The sequence below is a fragment of the Rhinatrema bivittatum genome, chromosome 2, assembly GCF_901001135.1.
Source record: "Rhinatrema bivittatum chromosome 2, aRhiBiv1.1, whole genome shotgun sequence".
NCBI classification, from domain to species: Eukaryota; Metazoa; Chordata; class Amphibia; order Gymnophiona; family Rhinatrematidae; genus Rhinatrema; species Rhinatrema bivittatum.
Genome location: NC_042616.1, coordinates 631,864,930 through 631,883,262, shown reverse-complemented (window position 1 = coordinate 631,883,262; position 18,333 = coordinate 631,864,930). Strand labels below are relative to the sequence as shown.

Below are 18,333 nucleotides of genomic sequence, written 5' to 3'. Positions count from 1 at the left end.
TGGAGGAAAAGAGCAGTGCTGCGTTGAGGGCAAACTCTGCTGGTATGTATGTATGAGCAGCCACAAAATTTTACAGAAGCTTGTTCATGTTATCTAAATGCCTTCCAAGCTAGGAGCAACTATAATTCAGTGCAGCCAACCTACACAACTTGCAAGATCATGTACTGTATTTCCTTCCTTGGTGATTTGGCAGACTACAGTAGATGACAAACTAACACTCCAACGAGCCTGTGCTGGCCTAACTGCTTCTTCCCACTCACCTACTGTAGGCTGCCATATGCACGCCTTCTCCCTATCCCCTTACCTGCTCAGATCCATTGTCCTACACTTTTAATGGTGTCCATTGCCCAATTACAGATTACTCATAATAGAGCTTTATCTGTAATTAACTCCAACCTCTGGAATAAACTACGAACTGAGCTTCATGATATCACTGACTTTAAACTTTTTAGAAAAGTTGAAGGCTTATTACTTTCATATTGCTTTCCCATAACATAGTTTAATGTTTTGATAATGTTTTTGTGTTTTATGGAATGTAATTATGTTTTATTTTATTGTTTGTCATAATATGCATGTTTTTTGTACATTTCTTAGCATTGTATCTTCAAAATAAGAGGTATATAAGCACTTTTAATTAAATAAATAAAGGAAAAGTCTGAACAGATAGCCTGTTATAATAGCCAAATATAAGCATTTCATATGCTCAGAATACTATTTTATAAACATATGTAAAAATGAAATAATTATAGACATGATCATATTGAGGGCAATAATCTAAATATTAAACACTTGTTTACTCATGTAAAAATGCATTTTGATTATCCCCTCCCCTCCCTCCATTCAGGTAAATGTACTCATGCCATTTCAAAATGTTTGCAGTTTTAACCTCATAAACCTCATAAAAAAGTGGACACAAGCCAGAGGAATAAAAGTTCACACAATTATTGCATTTTCAAATCTTCATGCATGCTGTCACGCATGCACATTTAACCTTTACTTATGCATGCAAAGCACATGAGTATTTTTATACCTGCATTGTGCATGCCATTTACATTTTGAAAGGAAAACTCAATAAGAAGTTTCCTTTTGAAAATGAGCGTGCTGTGTCTATGAGATTGCAAGTTCTTTGGGGAGTATGAAAACTGTCCCCATTGTTAAGTACATTTATATTTTTTCCTATCAAAGTAATAACACATGACCAGCTGTGCCTTAAAGGATTTTAACGCATACTCTGGATGTATAGTGAAGTAAGATTCCAAAGGCCAAGGGAGTGCAGCAGTCATGAAATATTTTGACTTTTTTTGTGCAAAGCTTAATATGCATAATTGCACTTATCGTTTATTCTAGACCTGATAGTTAAAGAAATAGTTTAAGTAGATTTTCCATTGTTTGAGTCAAACTGTAAAGTTCCTGTAGAATAGGCAAGGAATTTTTCTTTAATATCTAGTGAAAGCTTTTTAAGACCTTAAAATCTGTAATTTTTAATAATATACTAAATTATAATGCATTGTTATGATTTATGTGTCTGTATCTCTAATAGTTTGAGAGGTCTGAGATGTGCACTGTTCAGTTTAAAGGTTCCCACTCCTATAATTTACTAAAGGTACCTCTTGTGACCAATCTGAGGTACTCTAAAAGATCTTAATTAAGAGCAGAGCAAAATTTTTCATTTTGTTGTTTCTTTAGTTTAGTTTGAAAAATTTTCCGTTTACTTTAGTTTTGTTTCCTTGGGGTTTTTGTGTGTTTTTGGTTTCAGAAAATAGTGCGTGCTATTTGTAAATAGCGCATGCTATTTTCCAATACCTAACAAAAGTTGGAAAAAAAACCAAATCTGCAAATAGTGAACACAAAAACGATAAAAGTAAAACATGCAATTTTTGTATTTTTTTTCTATCTTTTAGTTAAAAAAAACAACATGAAACGACATAGCCAATGTCATTGACATTGTCTATGTTGTTTCAGATTAAAGCACTTCCCTAATCTTAATATGTACGAGAGTAGATCAGAAAGCAAGATCCTTAGTTTGACCAGTAATGCAGTGTCTTGTTTGTAGTGCATTAACCAACACGTATCTCCAGCCTTCTGTGTCATCGATGATACTAGTATGACATCTGGATTTTGTACAGCTGTTGCATCGCTGTGGATCCTGGCGCTTTGCAGCATACATTTCATTCCTTTGTGTTCATACAACATTGTCTTTTGCCTATGGTATTTACTGATGTAGCTGTAATTAAACCCATTTTAAATGAATACTTGAAACTCTGCTCTGAAAGTAAATCGCCAATAGCAGTTGGTATGTTTCAAAATATTAAGATAAAAGATTAGTCTTTAAAGCATATTTATTTATTTGGCACCCCAAACATTCATAACAACATTTTACATTTTTATTCTCTTGTCAATAAATAATATTTTTAAGCAACCAGTCTAGCTTTCTTAAGAAAATATTTTTTCAATTTGTTTTTGTAAACTATGGTTTTTTATTTGTATACCACTTTGAGCATCTTTAATAAAAGGTGGGGAGAGGTATATACATTTTTAAATTAAATAATCTGTGAACAGCAAAGTAGGAGATACTAAATTAATTTTTTATTATATTACATATGTGCATTACCTGTATTTGCTTCCCTTTGAAATATTGGCAGTAGAAATAATTATATAATTTTCGATTATTTAAATACTACTGATACAGATATAAACTCGTTGATAAATGAAGCAGCAAATAGAGTTATTACTTTTTTGTTTGTTTTTGTCAGACATTACAGTTAAAAGAAGAAGAAAATAAGAGATTGAATCAGAGATTGGTAAGAAGTTTGTGTAAAAGTTCAGATTTTGTTAGTGCAAATACTGAAACTGTAACTTTAACACTTTCTCTGCAAGCAGCAAAGTTTAAATATTTTAAGCTAACACAAGTGAAAGCTCAAACAGTAATGATGCAGAGACCTATATTTCCATTGCAGTACTTTTAAACAAAATGTAAGGATTTACATCCTGTACATTTATTAAAAGCACTGTATAGTTCACAGCAGATGTGAGTGCCGAGATTTGTGAATCATTCCCTTAGACAGCAACTTTCAAATATATACACGTGTATGCCAGCTCATGCCCAGCGACATGGCCATTTTATAACATTCGTGAGTATATGAACGTATGATATAAAATCAACTGTATGTATGTACATGTGCAGGCAATTTTAGATGGACGCGTGCATGTGCGCACAAATACCAGATGTACCACATAAATGGGGGGATTTTATTCGAATTTCGCACTGACTCAATTAATAGTTTCCCCAGTCCATTCCGATTTCACCCAGGTAAAGAATAGGACTTCCTAACTCCCCTAGTTAATATGCCTTCCTTTTATCGTTTAGGCCCAACCCTTAAAACTTCACTAACTAGCCTCGGGGGGTTTTTTTGTTTCATTACTTACACGCCATCCATAGCAGAAGTAAAGTTGCTCAGTAGGGGACCCGGCGCGTACTTGTGTGCGTAAATTCTTACGCATACATTTCATGTACATATCCAGAATGCCCATACCCCACCCGTGCCCCTCTGCTTTTTTTGCCTTTCTCATTTGTGTACATACCAGGAGATATATGCATACTCAGGCGCTTCTTAAAATCCACGTGGTGCACACCGGCCCGAGATACGTATCTCTCGGCTTTGGCACGCATAGGGCTTTTAAAATTCACTTTTTAGGGTGAAATTTTCAGTCAGTATAAAGTTTGTTGGTACTTTTTATCCACAGACTTTACTCTAATTTTCAAAGTGAAAGTATGCATGTACTTTCACTTTCAAAATTCCAGGAAACTTTTCTGCACACATTTACACCAGCAGAATTTATGTGCATACTTTTTAAAATTAGAAAGTGTATGTGAAATTCTAATCCCCCATCAGATTTTACCCCCAAGAATGCCTCTTCAATATATGGGGGAAAATAAGTGTTCAAGGTATATAAACATATTTTCTCCCGCATATTGGGGCGGATTTTAAATGCCGTGCTCACGTAAATCCGGCCGGATTTACGCGCGCAGGGCCCTCTCGCGCCGGCGCTCCTATTTTGCATAGGCCACCGGCGCGCGCAGAGCCCCGGGACGAGCGTAAGTCCCGGGGCTTCGTAAAAGGGGCGGGGAGGGGGCGTGTCGGGGGAGTTCCTGAAACGACGCGGCGTTTCGGGGGTGGGCCCGGGGCGTGGCGCCGGCCCGGGAGCGTGGTCGAGGCCTCCGGACCAGCCCCTGGGTCGGGGGGTGGTGCGCCAGCCGCCCGCTGGCGCGCGCAGATTTGCATCTGCTTTTAGCAGGTGTAAATCGTGCAACAGAGGTAAGGGGGGGGGTTTAGATACGGCCAGGGGAGTAGGTTAGGTAGGGGAAGGGAAGGGAAGGTGGGGGGAGGGCGAAGGAAAGTTCCCTCTGAGGCCGCTCCAAAATCGGCGCATCCTCGGAGGGAACAGGCAGCGCACACTGGGCTCGGCGAGCGCAGGTTGCCAAATGTGCACCCCCTAACGCGCGGCGACCCCGGATTTTTGTTCGCGCCTGGTGCGCGAACAAAAGTACGCGATCGCACAAATTTTTAAAATGTATCCCATTGGGTGAGCAATTTTACAAAACATCAGTACTTTACCTCCATAAATGCATTTTAAATTTACTATCTTAATGAAATAAGGTTGAGATTGGAAAATAATTGTACAATATACTTGACTATTGATTATCAGAGGCTTGTCCATTTTACAACAATTTTGGGTTAAGATAGATTAAATAGGGTTATGCTTATGTCAGATTGATATTAGCCAGAAGAAATTTTGGGTTATGTTCCTGGCTTCATAATGAATGAAAATTGACGTGTGTGGTTGGCAACCTGGCCCATTTTTTAGTCTTGAGAACTACATGTGTAACATTATCCTCTAGTTTGTTTAGTGTAACTTTAAATATGATTTCAGAGAGATCTGCACAGGAACTTTCCAATGCCTTAACTTTTTCTTAGAGGGGAAAAAAAAGAAAACTTTTTCTTTTTGCAAACATTTTGCAAACATTATGACCAGGAATGATGGCATCTTCACTAGATGGAATCTGGATTATACTATTAAGACTTCTGTTAGCAGTATTAAAATAAGGTTTGTGACAGAACCAACTAATATCCCCAAATGAACAAGCTGTGTCTCCTGTCTTGCAAGGATCTGGTGCATCGCAAAGGTGATGCTCGAGAGAGAAAATGGTTGTAGTAAATTTTCATAGCCATTTTTGTGAAAAGACTGTAGTCAGCCCTATTGCGACTGTCATGTGAAGTGTGTGCAAGAGGTAATGGGTGTGTGAGCCCTTAGTGCTGCAGCGTAGTTGATGCAGCCTCAAGGGCGAACCCCCAAAGCCTACACCGGCAGCTGGCAAGTACATCCTGTAGTTGGACAGTCTGCAGCTTTGCCTTTACCAGCTGCCTCCTCTGCAGGTTGAGTCCTTGGATGTTGGCAGACAGCAGGACTTAGGCAGGTCCCCAGAATGGTGGCGGTAACTAGAATCCAGAGGCACAACAAAGTCAAGGCAGGCAGCAGGCTAACAGAGTCCAAGAAGGACCAAGGTTGGGGCAGGCAGTGAGCAAGTATAGTCAAGTCCAAGCTAGGGGTCAGGTCCAGGCAGCAGACAATCGTGGTCAAGTCCAAGCAAGAGTCAGGTCTGGGGGTCTGACAGTACTGGATAGCACAGATAAGGAAGATAAGGCTTGACGAGACTGGATTGGGAGACAAGGACTGGAAGACGAGGCAGGACTGGAAGATAAGGCTGGACAAGGCAGAACTGGAAGGCAAGAAGGAATCAGGAATGCTGCAACACATACTACTAGACAGGACACTTGTTGCTGAGGCAAAGCGGTGAGATCCGGAGAGCCTTTATATAGGGCAACAGGGCTGACATCATCCTGAGGCGCTGCGGAGTACTTCCCACCAAGGGGCCTTTAAGTATAGGCACTAGGGATGTGAATCAGTTGCCCGATCATTCCCACTTTCGGGATCTTCTGGCCGCAGGAAAAAATTGTTTTCCCGCATATCCCCATTTTTTTTTTTAGTGAAAAATCATTTTTCGGGTTAGTGCACGCTAACTCATGTTAGCGCGCACTAACAAAAATAGCAAAAAATAACAAAAAGTAACTAAAATAAACGTTTTTTTGTTAGTGCGCACTAACGTGAGTTATTAAAAATCGGGGGTAAAATTGATCTTTTCTTTCTATGTATCAGTGTCTGAAAGGTGATATATGTTACTCTGCTGCAATGGCTGATGAGTCTTTGGTGTCTAGAATTTTCTCTCTCTCTCTCTGAAACAGGCTGTTTGGGACTATCGTGGATGGCGAAAACATTAGCGCCGCCCGCGATGTTTTCCCACTGCACGATGATTCTTTCAGTCTTTTATCGCGGTGCACGATAATTGCCGGTTTCTTTTCTCGCGGTGCACGATATTTCCAGACAGCCTGTTTCAGGCTCCTAGAGAGAGAGAGAGAGAGAGAGAGAGAGAGAGAGAGAGAGACTTACTATAGTGCCTATGCCCTACATAGGTATTTTAACCCCTATAGGAGGGCCACCTACTAACTCGGGGTGGGGATTAGGTATGAGCGTCGGGGGTTGGGGGCCACTTTCGCATTCCACATGAGACCTACGGACTGAACAGTGGTCTCTAGTGCAGATTTGCTGCCCGTCGGAGTGAGGACGCTCACTCCAAGCGGAGATTTGGCCAACATTCTCTCCACCTAGCATGTTGTTGCCCAGGTAGAGTGTCCATCAAGCTAGGTAGAGAGAACGTTGCCCAAACCACTTCTTGGAGTGAGCGTCCTCACTCCGACAGCCAGCAAATCTGCACTAGAGACCACTGTTCTGTCCGTAGGTCTCATGTGGAATGCGAAAGTGGCCCCCAACCCCCGACGCTCATACCTAATCCCCACCCTGAGTTAGTAGGTGGCCCTCCTATAGGGGTTAAAATACCTATGTAGGGCATAGGCACTATAGTAAGGCGCTCGCTCTCTCTCTCTCTCTCTCTCTCTCTCTCTCTCTCTCTCTCTCTCTCTCTCTCTCTCTCTCTCTCTCTCTCTCTCAGACTGAAAGAATCATCGTGCAGTGGGAAAACATCGCGTGCGGCGCTAATGTTTTCGCGAATGGCGAAAACATCGCCGCACACGATGTTTCCCCACTGCACGAAAGAAGCCTCATTTGCATTGGTAACGCCCCCTAATGCGTTACCAATGCGATATTGGAAAATAAGGCCCTTAGGCCTAGATTCATCACTTTGCTATAAAATTGTGAAAAATAACACCCACGATAAAAAAAACAAAAAAAGGAGGGGGGGGAGGCATGATTAGAGAGAGTGAGAGCAACTAGTAACTCAGAATGAAGTTTTGATGGTGGCTTAGGTATTGGAGGGCAGTTTTTACATGCACAGTTAGAGGTACAAACAGCACAATGGTCAGAAGTGAAGATTATATGTGATTTGGAATGATGAAAGTTACGCAAAGATGAGATTTGTACATTCTACTCTTGAACTAGCTTGATAGTAGCTAGGTAGAGAGTGCATCAAGCTAGGTTGAGAGTACATTATACAAATCTGATCTTTTTATACATTTAATCACTCCAAATCACATAAAGTCTTCACTGATGTCTTCTGTGCTGTTCGTACCTCTGACTGCGCATGTAAAACAGCCCACCAAAACATCTCCCCGAGTTCAAAATGGCCACTCTTACAGTGGTATAAAAAGTTGCCTAATATGTGTGCCTCCCCAGAGGCTTTCTCTCTCTCTCCTCCCCTCTCCCCCTTTCCTATTTTGGGCATAACACATAGCATAGTGCCAGGAAAAAAGTTTTTTTCAAGTGTTAAATCCCATGATAGCATATGTTACTCTATCGTATGCAATGTTAAGCACCCCTCATTTTCATAAACTCCTCCCATGCGACTGAATTTTAAAAATTTGCATATGCATCTCGCAATGCGTTATCGTATGTGTTATGGCATTACCATGGGCGTTAGGGCCCAAACTCAATTTGATGAATGACCCCTTTAGAGTCATGCACATACATTTATCACTATTACTTTTTCACTGCTTCAGCACTGACTCAGATTATCCAAGTTAAAAGTTTGAAAGAATGGAACCAAGTCAGCAGAGGTTTACCCATTCCTAATTATGATATATATATATATCAAGGATTCTCTTTAGAAAGCAGTAAATATATTTTGATGTCAATTTTATGAATTACTTTTACATTTGTGTGTTTACAAAGAGAATGCAAGAATATTTTTATGTTTTTATTTTGCATTGTTTTTAGATGTCTCAAAGTATGTCTTCAGTATCTTCAAGGCATTCTGAAAAAATAGCCATCAGAGAGTAAGTATATTTGTCCATATTATTAATTGCTGTTACTGTAAAAATATTTGATTTTACTTTGTGAGGCCCTAGATAATCCATCAGTGCTACTTTAAAGTAAAACAGTTACAGTCAAGGAAACTGGATAGCTCATTCGCTAAGAGATTTGTTCATAGTCTTCCCCTTCTCATATGAGAGGAGAAACTCGTAGTACAGCAGATGGTCAACCGTCTGTGGTTGCTGAGAGCCGTTGTTCCCATAACTCTGGAAGAACAGGGGAAAGGCCGCTATTCCATTTATTTCATCATTCCTAAGAAAGAAGTGACGTTTCAGCTCTGGACTTGACCGAGGCGTAACTGCATATAGGAATCCGAACCAAACATCAAAGATATCTCAGATTCATGATCCTTTATTTGAATTTATTTGCCCATTTCCTCGCACAGCATTTTCAGTTTTGCGCCCTTCCGTTCGGTCTGGCGACGGCTCCCCGGACTTTCACCAAGGTGCTGGTAGTCATGGCAGCGGCTCTCTGGAGAGAGGGATGACTGGCTGATTCGGGTGAAGTCCGAGCTTCTTTGCCGGCAGGCAGTGGATGTAGTACTTCAACGTCGGCGGTCATTAGGATGGATTGTCAATCAGGCTAAGAACCATCTTTCCCCTTCTCGGGTGTTGGAATTTTTGGGGATGTGTTTCGATACCAAGGTGGGGAAGGTTTTTCTTAACGATGAGCACATATCCAAATTCCAGCTACAAGTCTAGCTTTGCTGTGGAAGCAGGCTCCCAGGATCTGGGATTACTTGCAAATTCTCGGCTCTCTGCCCTCCCTGTTGGAGTTGGTTCCATGGGCACCGTGGGCATTCACTCATAGTAAACCTCTACACTCAGCATTGCTTTCCTGCTGGAATCCATTTTCGGAGCAGTTTCATCTGTTGCTTCCTTTCACGGAGTTGGCCAGATCCAGCCTCTCGTGGTGGCTTGTTCAGCACAAATTGAGTCGAGGAGTGGACTTGGAGTTTCCGGACTGAAGAGTTGTTATCACTGACACCAGTCTTTCCAGGTAGGAAGCAGTTTGTCAGGGCCATTCTGTTCAGGATCTGTGATAGGCGGATGAAGCATTGTGGTCCATCAACCACCTAGAAATGAGGGCAGTGAGGTTGGCAATGCAATGAGGATGGCTTACATCAACCAACAGGGTGGAACTAAGAGGCCAGGAATTGTTCCACTGGGTGGAGCAGCATCTGGCGCTGTTAGTGGCTTCTCACATAGCGAGAATGGACAGTGTGCAACCATCAGCAGTTGGATCCCAGAGAGTGGGAACTCTGAGGAGACAATGTATCTCAATATCCAAGGATGAGGCAGGCCGCACATAAATCTCATGGCGGCCTTCCAAAATGTCAAAACCCCACAGTTCTTCAGTTGGAGAAGGGAGCTGGGAGCAAAAGAGGTTGATGCCTTAATTCTGCCATGGCTGGTTGGCATTCTTCTGTATGTGTTTCCACCATGGCCTCTGGTGGGAAAAGTCTTGCGGCAGAGGTAATCCTGGTGACACCGGAGTGGCCGAGGCGACCTTGATTTGCAGACCTGATAAACTTAGCGGTGGACGGTCCGGTGAGGCTCACCCATCTGCCGAAACTTCTGCGCCAGGGTCCCATTTATTCCGATCAGGTGGCTCACTTCTGTCTTGCGGCTTGGCATTTGAGAGGAAGCGCTTAAGGAAGAGAGGATATTCTGAGGACATTATTGCTACCCTTTTAGAAACAAGAAAGACGTCTACCTCTTTGGCATTTGTGAGGATATGGAAAGTTTTTGAGGTCTCGAGGGCAGAGCAGGGAGTGGATCCTATGCGGGCCTCTGTGACTCATATTTTGGCTTTTTTGTGGAAAAGCTTGCTGAAAGGGTTGTCTTTTAACTCCCTCAGAGTTCAGGTCTCAGGATTGCACTGCCTTTAAGGCAAGGTACAGGGAGTGATTATAATGGTGCATCCAGATGTAATACGTTTTTTCCGGGGGGGGGGCAAAACATTTGCATCCTCTGGTTCAGAAGTTCCGTCCTTCCTGGAGCCTTAACTTAGACTTTAAGAACTTGTGTGCTGTGCCGTTCAAACCTCTTAAGAGAGCCACTATTTATTATCTCACTTTGAAAGTGGTTTTCTTGGTGGCCTTTTGTTCTGCCTGAAGGATTTCAAAATTGCAGGCGTTGTCTTGTAGAGAGCCCTTTTTGAGGATTTCAGATTCCAGGGTTTCCTTGAGGATGGTTCCTTCTTTTTTGCTGAAGGTGTTTTTGTCATTTCACTTGAATCAGTCAGTAGAACTATCGTCCTTTTTCAAGTTTGGATGCTACGGTGCCTCATGCTAGAGAGTTAAGACACTTGGATGTCAAGCATGCTTTATTGAGGTACCTTGAGGTCACTAACAGTTTTCAGCTAACAGATCACTTTTTTTTGCTATGGAGGGTTGCAAAAAAGGGTTGTAAAGCTTTGAAGACCATGGTTGCATGGTGGTTAAAGGATGCCATTGTTTTGGCGCACATCTGCCAGGGTTATCCTGTTCCGGAGGGCTTACAGGCTCACTCAACCCGTTCTCTGGCAGCATCCTGGGCTGAATGTCAGCAAGTGTCGCCCCAGGAGATTTGTAGGGTGCCTACTTGGAAGAATTTGCACACTTTTGTAAGGCATTATTGTTTGGATGTCCAAGCCCGAGAGTCAAGGGGTTTTGGGGAAAGGTGTGCTTCGAGCAGGACTCTCACCCCACCCCATTTAGGGAAGCTTTGGTACATCCCTGGAGTCTGGAATGATCTAGGTACGTACAGGGAAAGGAAAATTGGTTCTTACGTGCTAATTTTCCTTCCTGTGGTACCACAGTTCAGTCCAGAGTCCCGCCCAGAGGAGGTCTTGGATTTGGAGAGTCCACTCGATCTGTTATAGTAATCAATCTGAAGAATGGCACAGGTTTTGTATGTAGTACTGCATGTTTTTTTGTTATTGAAGTCAAGGCTCTTTGTCCTCAGTTTTCAACTTTGCACTGCTCATTCAGGGGAATATAACTTGGTTGTTGTGGTTGGTGTTATTTCCATCTTGGCTTGGGTACTTATCAATACTGAGGGACTGCAGGTGACACCTCTGGTTATATTGCAGTGTCAGTAAAACTTTGTCTCCATCTGCTGGAGGGGAGGCAAAACCCAGGAGTCTGGATTGATCTGTGTTTCCACAGGAATTTATTTATTTATTTATTATTTTTTATAAACCAACATTCAGTCTGAGATATCACATCAGTTTACATTCAGGTACTGTAGGTATTTCCCTATCCCCAGAGGGCTTAGCAGGTAAGAACCAATTATCGTTTTGTGTTTTCCACACCATCTATTCTAACTTTAGACCTTATATGGGTGGCTATTACTAAGGTATCAGTGTAAGTTGGATAAATTGTGCTTAAACAACAGGAAGTAGCTTCTTATTTACAAGAGTGTCAAAATTAAATCTGTTCTATTTCCCATGAAGTTGAAGTTACAGAATCAAAAATATGTGTGTTGCAAAATTCAGCTCAATCCTTGTCCATTGGACATATTTATATTCAAAACAGGATGGAGGCATTAGGCTGATAAATTGTCCAAGAAGAAAATTTTCTCCTATAGTAATGTTAAGGAAAAACTTTTACCTCCTATATTTAAGGCTTCCTCTCTTACACCATTTAACAAGATATCCTATGAAGCTGATTCTTTGACTCATGTATCTTTGGATGTTTTGAATTTGTTTCAAGCTAGGAAGAGAGAACATGGTACAAATCTACTCTTCTTTCAACTTTCATCACTCCAAATCACATTAGGTCTTCACTGATGGTAACTGTGCTGTTCATATGTATGACTGTGCATGTAAAACTGCCCCCTAAACCCCAACTCACCCCATAAACCTCACCCCGATTTCATAATGCTCCCTCTTACAGTGGTTTGAAGAGTTCAAAAATCAGTGGGCCTCCACAGAGGTTCGTTCTCGCTCTCTTCTCCCTCCCCTCCCCCCCAAAACGGGATTTGTGATAAATCCCATTTCAGCCATAGTGTACAGCTGTGCAGGCATAACACTTAGGAAAAAGGTGTAGTTATTTCCGGCGTTAAATACTTCGATAATGTGCGTTACATTATCACACGCAACGTTAAACAGTCCTCATTTCCATTTACTCCACCCAGACTTCTCTCACTTGAATACATTTTTCAAATTTGCATACGCATTTCGCGATGCAATATTTATCACATGCATTATGTCATTAACATCCGCAATAATGCCCTAATGTGATTTGGAAGCCTAAATTTAGCAGCTCAGCTTTTTTTGAATATTGACCTTCATAAGTTTATTAGTTTAGCTTTATTTATTTACTGCTTTTAGTATTTTTCACTTGCTGCAAACCCATTTAAGAAAATCCACAAGAAACATGCCATTGAATTAAGGGAAAAATAAATGTAAATGTCCTTTTTCGGGATGATCCCATGGTTGAGATTACAGAATGCAGCACGCAACGCAGGTGTCCTAAGAGGCCTAGCAAGAATGGAGTGTGCTGCTTCATTTGTAAAATTGGAAAGACGATTCTAGCTACTACTTTGATGACCCCTGCCAACCGAAGAAACAGCACTTTGGATAAGTCTCATAGATTTCCCTCTATCTCTTCTGGGTGGTGAAGGGACATTTGTGTCACTTGAGTATACCATCATGGGCAATTATACAAAAGAGGGAAAAATGAATAATGGAATAAATAAATAAAAAACTTTCATTATTTGCAGTGGATTATAAAAACCATCACACAAATATTTTGTTATATTAATGAACTTGATGTACTGTACATTTAATAGCTTAAAAGTTTGTTTAGATAGTGTAATTGAGAAGTAAAATAGGCAATATAACATAAGTATGAACTTAAACGAAATGATTCATTATTCATTTGGGCTTTCGCCATGCTGTGTTGCCAGAAATCTTAATGTATAAGATCCCTTTTATGTGCACCTGTAATATATTAAATAACTTTACGATTGATAGCTTTTCTGCTTTATTCAGCTTTCAGGTTGGAGATCTGGTACTCATTATCTTGGATGAACGTCATGACAATTATGTATTATTTACTGTTAGTCCTACCTTGTACTTCCTACATTCAGAGTCTCTTACTGCATTGGATCTTAAACCAGGTGACTATGGTAAGTGTTAACCAACTTCTCCAACCTTTACAATGATTTAAAACACATTAGAGACAGTTTCTAAAGGTTTGATGTAAAGTGTTACTAATATTGTCTATAGGTATTGATTGGATATACTGTTGTGCTCATAAGTTTACATACTCCTGGCAGAATTTCTAAGATGTGTAGCATTTTAAGAACACTCTATGATCAAACAGCCCACAAATCCTGCCCTAAATATCAAATACATCACTAAGAATAGGAACAGTATAACTCCAAGCAGAAGACGATAGTTATTATGATACTCAGTTGGACATAGATAATGTAAACAATTCACTATACAATAGTCAAACACTTGAGTGTCAGCAAGCCGGGTATACGTGCAAGACCTCCTATAATAGGAGGTTACCCAGACTTCTCAATCATTCACCCTTGGCCCAGCAAGGGTGAATGATTGAAAAGTCCAATAACACTAACATAAGAAAACCAAACCCCGATATCAGCTGGCATTTAGGGTCTCCTGCTTCAGGGGGACTTAGCTTATGTGAAGTTCAAGCTAGTCGATTGCTCCAAATGGATTAGCTGATCTCCTTGATGTTAAAGTTGGGCATCCCAAAGCAGCCATGAAAAGCCTTTAATAAAGGATCAGTTCAGAAAATGACCTGGCCAACCTTCAATGTATAGCTATCTTGAACAGTAAAAACTTTATTAGTACAGGCCAATTTATACAGTCAGACACCAAATTATAAAACAAGAGTAGCACTAATATAAATCTGGTTCAAAACTGGATCATAAAAATATGGTAAGATCCATATCTGAGTTCAAACCATCTGGTGTCAAAGTATTCAAACGATGAATCCAGCAGTGTTCTATTTGTAGAAGACGGGAAAGATCCCCACCGCACCAATTGCTGCGGGGCATATCAATCACACAGAAACAAAGGTCCTTGAAACTATGTCAAAATTCGATTTTTATGGCCGCTTCAGGATGACTAACTTTAACCTCAAGGAGATCAGCTGATCCAATCGGTGTGATCAACTAGATTGAACTTCACTTAAGATAAGTCCCCTTAATGCAGGAGATCCAAAACGCCATGTGACATCGGAGTTTTGTTTTCTTATGCTATTGCCTATAGGCATTTTTATTTGCAATAAAAAATTTGCTTTAAAAAATTCACTTAAAAGTTTTGCTTTATGTCGACACCCTTACTAGGCCGAGGGTAAATGATTGAGAAGTTCGGGTAAGCTCCTATTAAAGGAGGTCTTACACATATACCCAATTTGCTGACACCCAAGAGTTTGACTGTTGTGTAGTGGATTGTTTACTTTATTTCCAACTGAGTGTGATATGAACTGTCTTCTTCTACTTGGAGTTTATACTGTTCCTATTCTTAATGTAGCATTTTAAGAAAACATGAGTAATCAGACAAAACACATTGGGGCGGATTTTCAGAGCCCTGCTCGCGTAAATCCGCCCAAAACCGGGCGGATTTACGCGAGCAGGGCCCTGCGCGCCGGGAAGCCTATTTTACATAGGCCTCCCGGCGCGCGCAGAGCCCCGGGACTCGCGTACGTCCCCGGGTTCTCGGAGGGGGGCGTGTCGGGGGGGCGGGGGCCGGAGCGCGCGGCGTTGCGGGGGCGTGTCGGCAGCGTTTTGGGGGCGGGTACGGGGCGTGGCTACGGCCCGGGGGCGTGGCCGCGCCCTCCGTACCCGCCCCCAGGTCGCGGCCCGGCGCGCAGCAGGCCCGCTGGCGCGCGGGGATTTACGTCTCCCTCCGGGAGGCGTAAATCCCCCGACAAAGGTAAGGGGGGGTGTAGACAGGGCCGGGTGGGTGGGTTAGGTAGGGGAAGGGAGGGTAAGGTGAGGGGAGGGCAAAGGAAAGTTCCCTCCGAGGCCGCTCCGATTTCGGAGCGGCCTTGGAGGGAACGGGGGGAGGCAGCGCGGCTCGGCGCGCGCAGGCTATACAAAATCGATAGCCTTGCGCGCGCCGATCCAGGATTTTAGTGGATACGCGCGGCTCCGCGCGTATCTACTAAAATCCAGCGTACTTTTGCTTGAGTCTGATGCGCAAGCAAAAGTAGGCTGATCGCGCTTCTTTTAAAATCTACCCCATTGTTATTTTTAATGTGTTTCAAATTAAACTATAATTCATCACAGAAAAGCACAATAATTAAACAAACAATAGTAAAATGTCCTGTTCAAAAGTTTGCATACCCTTAATTCTTAATATCGTGTATTGCTCCTTTTTGCATCAATGACAGCTTGCAGTCTTGTGTAATAGTTGTAAATGAGGTCCTTTATTGTCTCATGAGGTAAAGGTGCCCATTCCTCTTGGCAAGAAGCCTCCAGATCCTGTAAATTCTTTGGTTGTCTAGCATGAACTACATGTTTCAGTTCTTTCCAAAGTGGCTGAATGATGTTGAAATCAGGAGGCTTTGATGACTACCCCAGAACCTTCACTTTTTTCTGCTGCAGCCATTGAAAGGTCAACTTGGCTTATGTTTCAGATCATTGTCGTTGAAAAGTCCAAGTGCGCCCTATGCACAGCTTTCTGGGTGATGAATGCAGATTCTTCTCCAATATTTTCTGATAAGATGCTGCATTCATCCTGCCTTCAGTTTTGACTAAATTCCATGTGCCGCTATAGCTCAAACACCCCCAAAACAGCAGAGCTCCACCTCCATGCTTTATGATAGGGATAGTGTGCTTCTCCTCATAGTGTTTATGATTGTGACCATAAAGTTCAATTTTTGTCTCATCACTACAAATTATTTTGTTCCAGAAGTTTGAGGCTTCTCTAGTTGCTGTTTGGCATATTGTAAGCAGGCTGTTTTGTGGTTTTGGTGCAGCAATGGCTTTTTTCTGGCAACTTTACCATGCAGCCCATTTTTGTTCAATTATCTCTTTATTGTGCATGCTTGAAACACCCACACTACTTTGTTTCAGGGAAGCCTGTTTTTCAGTAGAAGTTGCTTGTGGGTTTTTCTTTGCATCTTGTAAGCAAGTTTAGGGGTTCAGGGACCTTTCTGCTACCAGACACTTCCAGTTGCCCTCCTACCTTATTTCACGATCCTAAGTCAGGAAAAAGAGAATGTGTTCTCCTCAGAAATAGACTTTTATTTATCAAAATTGGCAGGACTTAACTTTGAGAAGATAATAATTCCATCTCTAACATCTTGACCACTAAGCACCAGTTTACCCTAAAGAAAGTTCTGTACCATGGGTGGTTACAAACATGCCATAAACCTTAGCCTGCTTATTATATTAATACTTATGACTAAATTACTTACCCCTGTTCCCAACTTCAGGCAATTTCTCTCTGTTCACCTCTGAAGCAAACGCTGGCTGAGGGACTGGAGAATGTGGGCGGGGAGAAGACTTGCTTCTTGGGTTTGGTACTGGCAGAGCTGGTAGGTGGTCTTGGAAAGAGACATGCTTCTGGCTCTGCTACTTGCCGGGTGTGTCTGGGGCTTGCTGTCGGCCATCACCGTCTCATATTCCGTGTTACTCTCTGAGCCAGAGCAGAATGTCTCCTGTCTCCAGTCTCCTGGCCACACCTAGTCTTCTCTCTTTCCGATAGCAAGGGGTGCTGATCTGCTTCGGCTTCCCTTTCACTCTTCTAGTTCCTTTTCTTTCAGGGATTGCTTTCAGGGTCTTCGTTTTGGTTTTCGCCTTCTCTCTAATTGCCCCCGCCCCCCAACTTATACTTTCCAGCTGATAAATATGCATAAGTTCATGCATAATCATATGGTGGGTGGAGGGTCTTTTCCCCCTCCCCATTTCTTCAGAGGCAGTTCTGCCACATCTGTATACCAAGCTATATGCCAGTCAGTGTTTTTCTCCATCTCAGACTGCCCCCCCTCTTCCAAGAGTGGGGGTCCTTCTGACCTCTGGACTCCCTTGGCCGGTTCATGACTCCTGCTTATGAGCTTAGCTGCCGCATTATCTCTCTGCCTTGGTTTTTATTTACACAGGAGCATACAAACAGGCAGGCATTGATAGCATCCTTCAGTGTAAAGTTCTCATCTGGGCAAGGTCTCTTCTCTTTCATTGTGACAGTGTCTTAGTCTGTCAGTATTAGTCTGCATACTTCTTTGGCAATTATGATTCATATCACTGGTAAACAAATTTCTGGGAACATTTTGTTTCCTCCACAACCTTCGGTGAAACAAGTAGATTTTAACAAGCTGAACACAGATGTGCATTTATTATGTCTGTATCACGTACCGTTTGCCAGAAAAGTGCAATAATCATTAAGCATTGTTACGTGTCTGTAGCGGCATATGCTATAATGGCAATGTTGGCACCAGAAAACAAAACTAAAAATGTTTTGCCGCAGATTTTTGTTTGTAATCATTGTCCGACGCTTCGCAAATGAGAGTCCAACAATAGTCACCCAGCATGGAGGGCTTCCACTTGCCTTGATACCGTTTCTCCATTTTGACAATGTCTTGATGAAACCTTTCATCATGTTTGTCACTCACAGCGCCAAGGTTGTCTGGGAAGAAGTCCAAGTGGGAATGAAGAAAATGTATCTTCAATGACATGTTGCACTTCATCAATTTGTATGCCTGAAGCAGATTTTCAACCTGTTCGACATAGTCTGCTGCCTTATAGTTGCCTAGAAAGTTACAAACGACCTTCTTGAAGGCTGTCCACGCAACACGTTCTGTACCTTGCAGAAGACCATCAAAGTGGTTGTCCTTCATCACAGCTCTGATTTGTGGGCCAACGAAAACACCTACTTTTATCTTGGCGTCACTTATGCATGGAAACATTTGTCGCAAATAACCAAAGGCTTTACTTTGCTTTTTCATTGCCTTAACAAAGTTTTTCATCAGCCCAAGTTTGATGT

General features: G+C 42.0%; 1 protein-coding gene across 1 annotated transcript in view; it reads left to right on the top strand.

Annotated features, from left to right (window-relative positions):
- RB1CC1 (RB1 inducible coiled-coil 1) overlaps nt 1-18,333 on the top strand; it is a 434,332-nt gene that overhangs the window by 370,081 nt on the left and 45,918 nt on the right. The window contains 3 exon segments of the mRNA XM_029591270.1: nt 2,754-2,801; nt 8,287-8,345; nt 13,363-13,499. Coding sequence (XP_029447130.1) covers nt 2,754-2,801; nt 8,287-8,345; nt 13,363-13,499 — 244 coding nt within the window.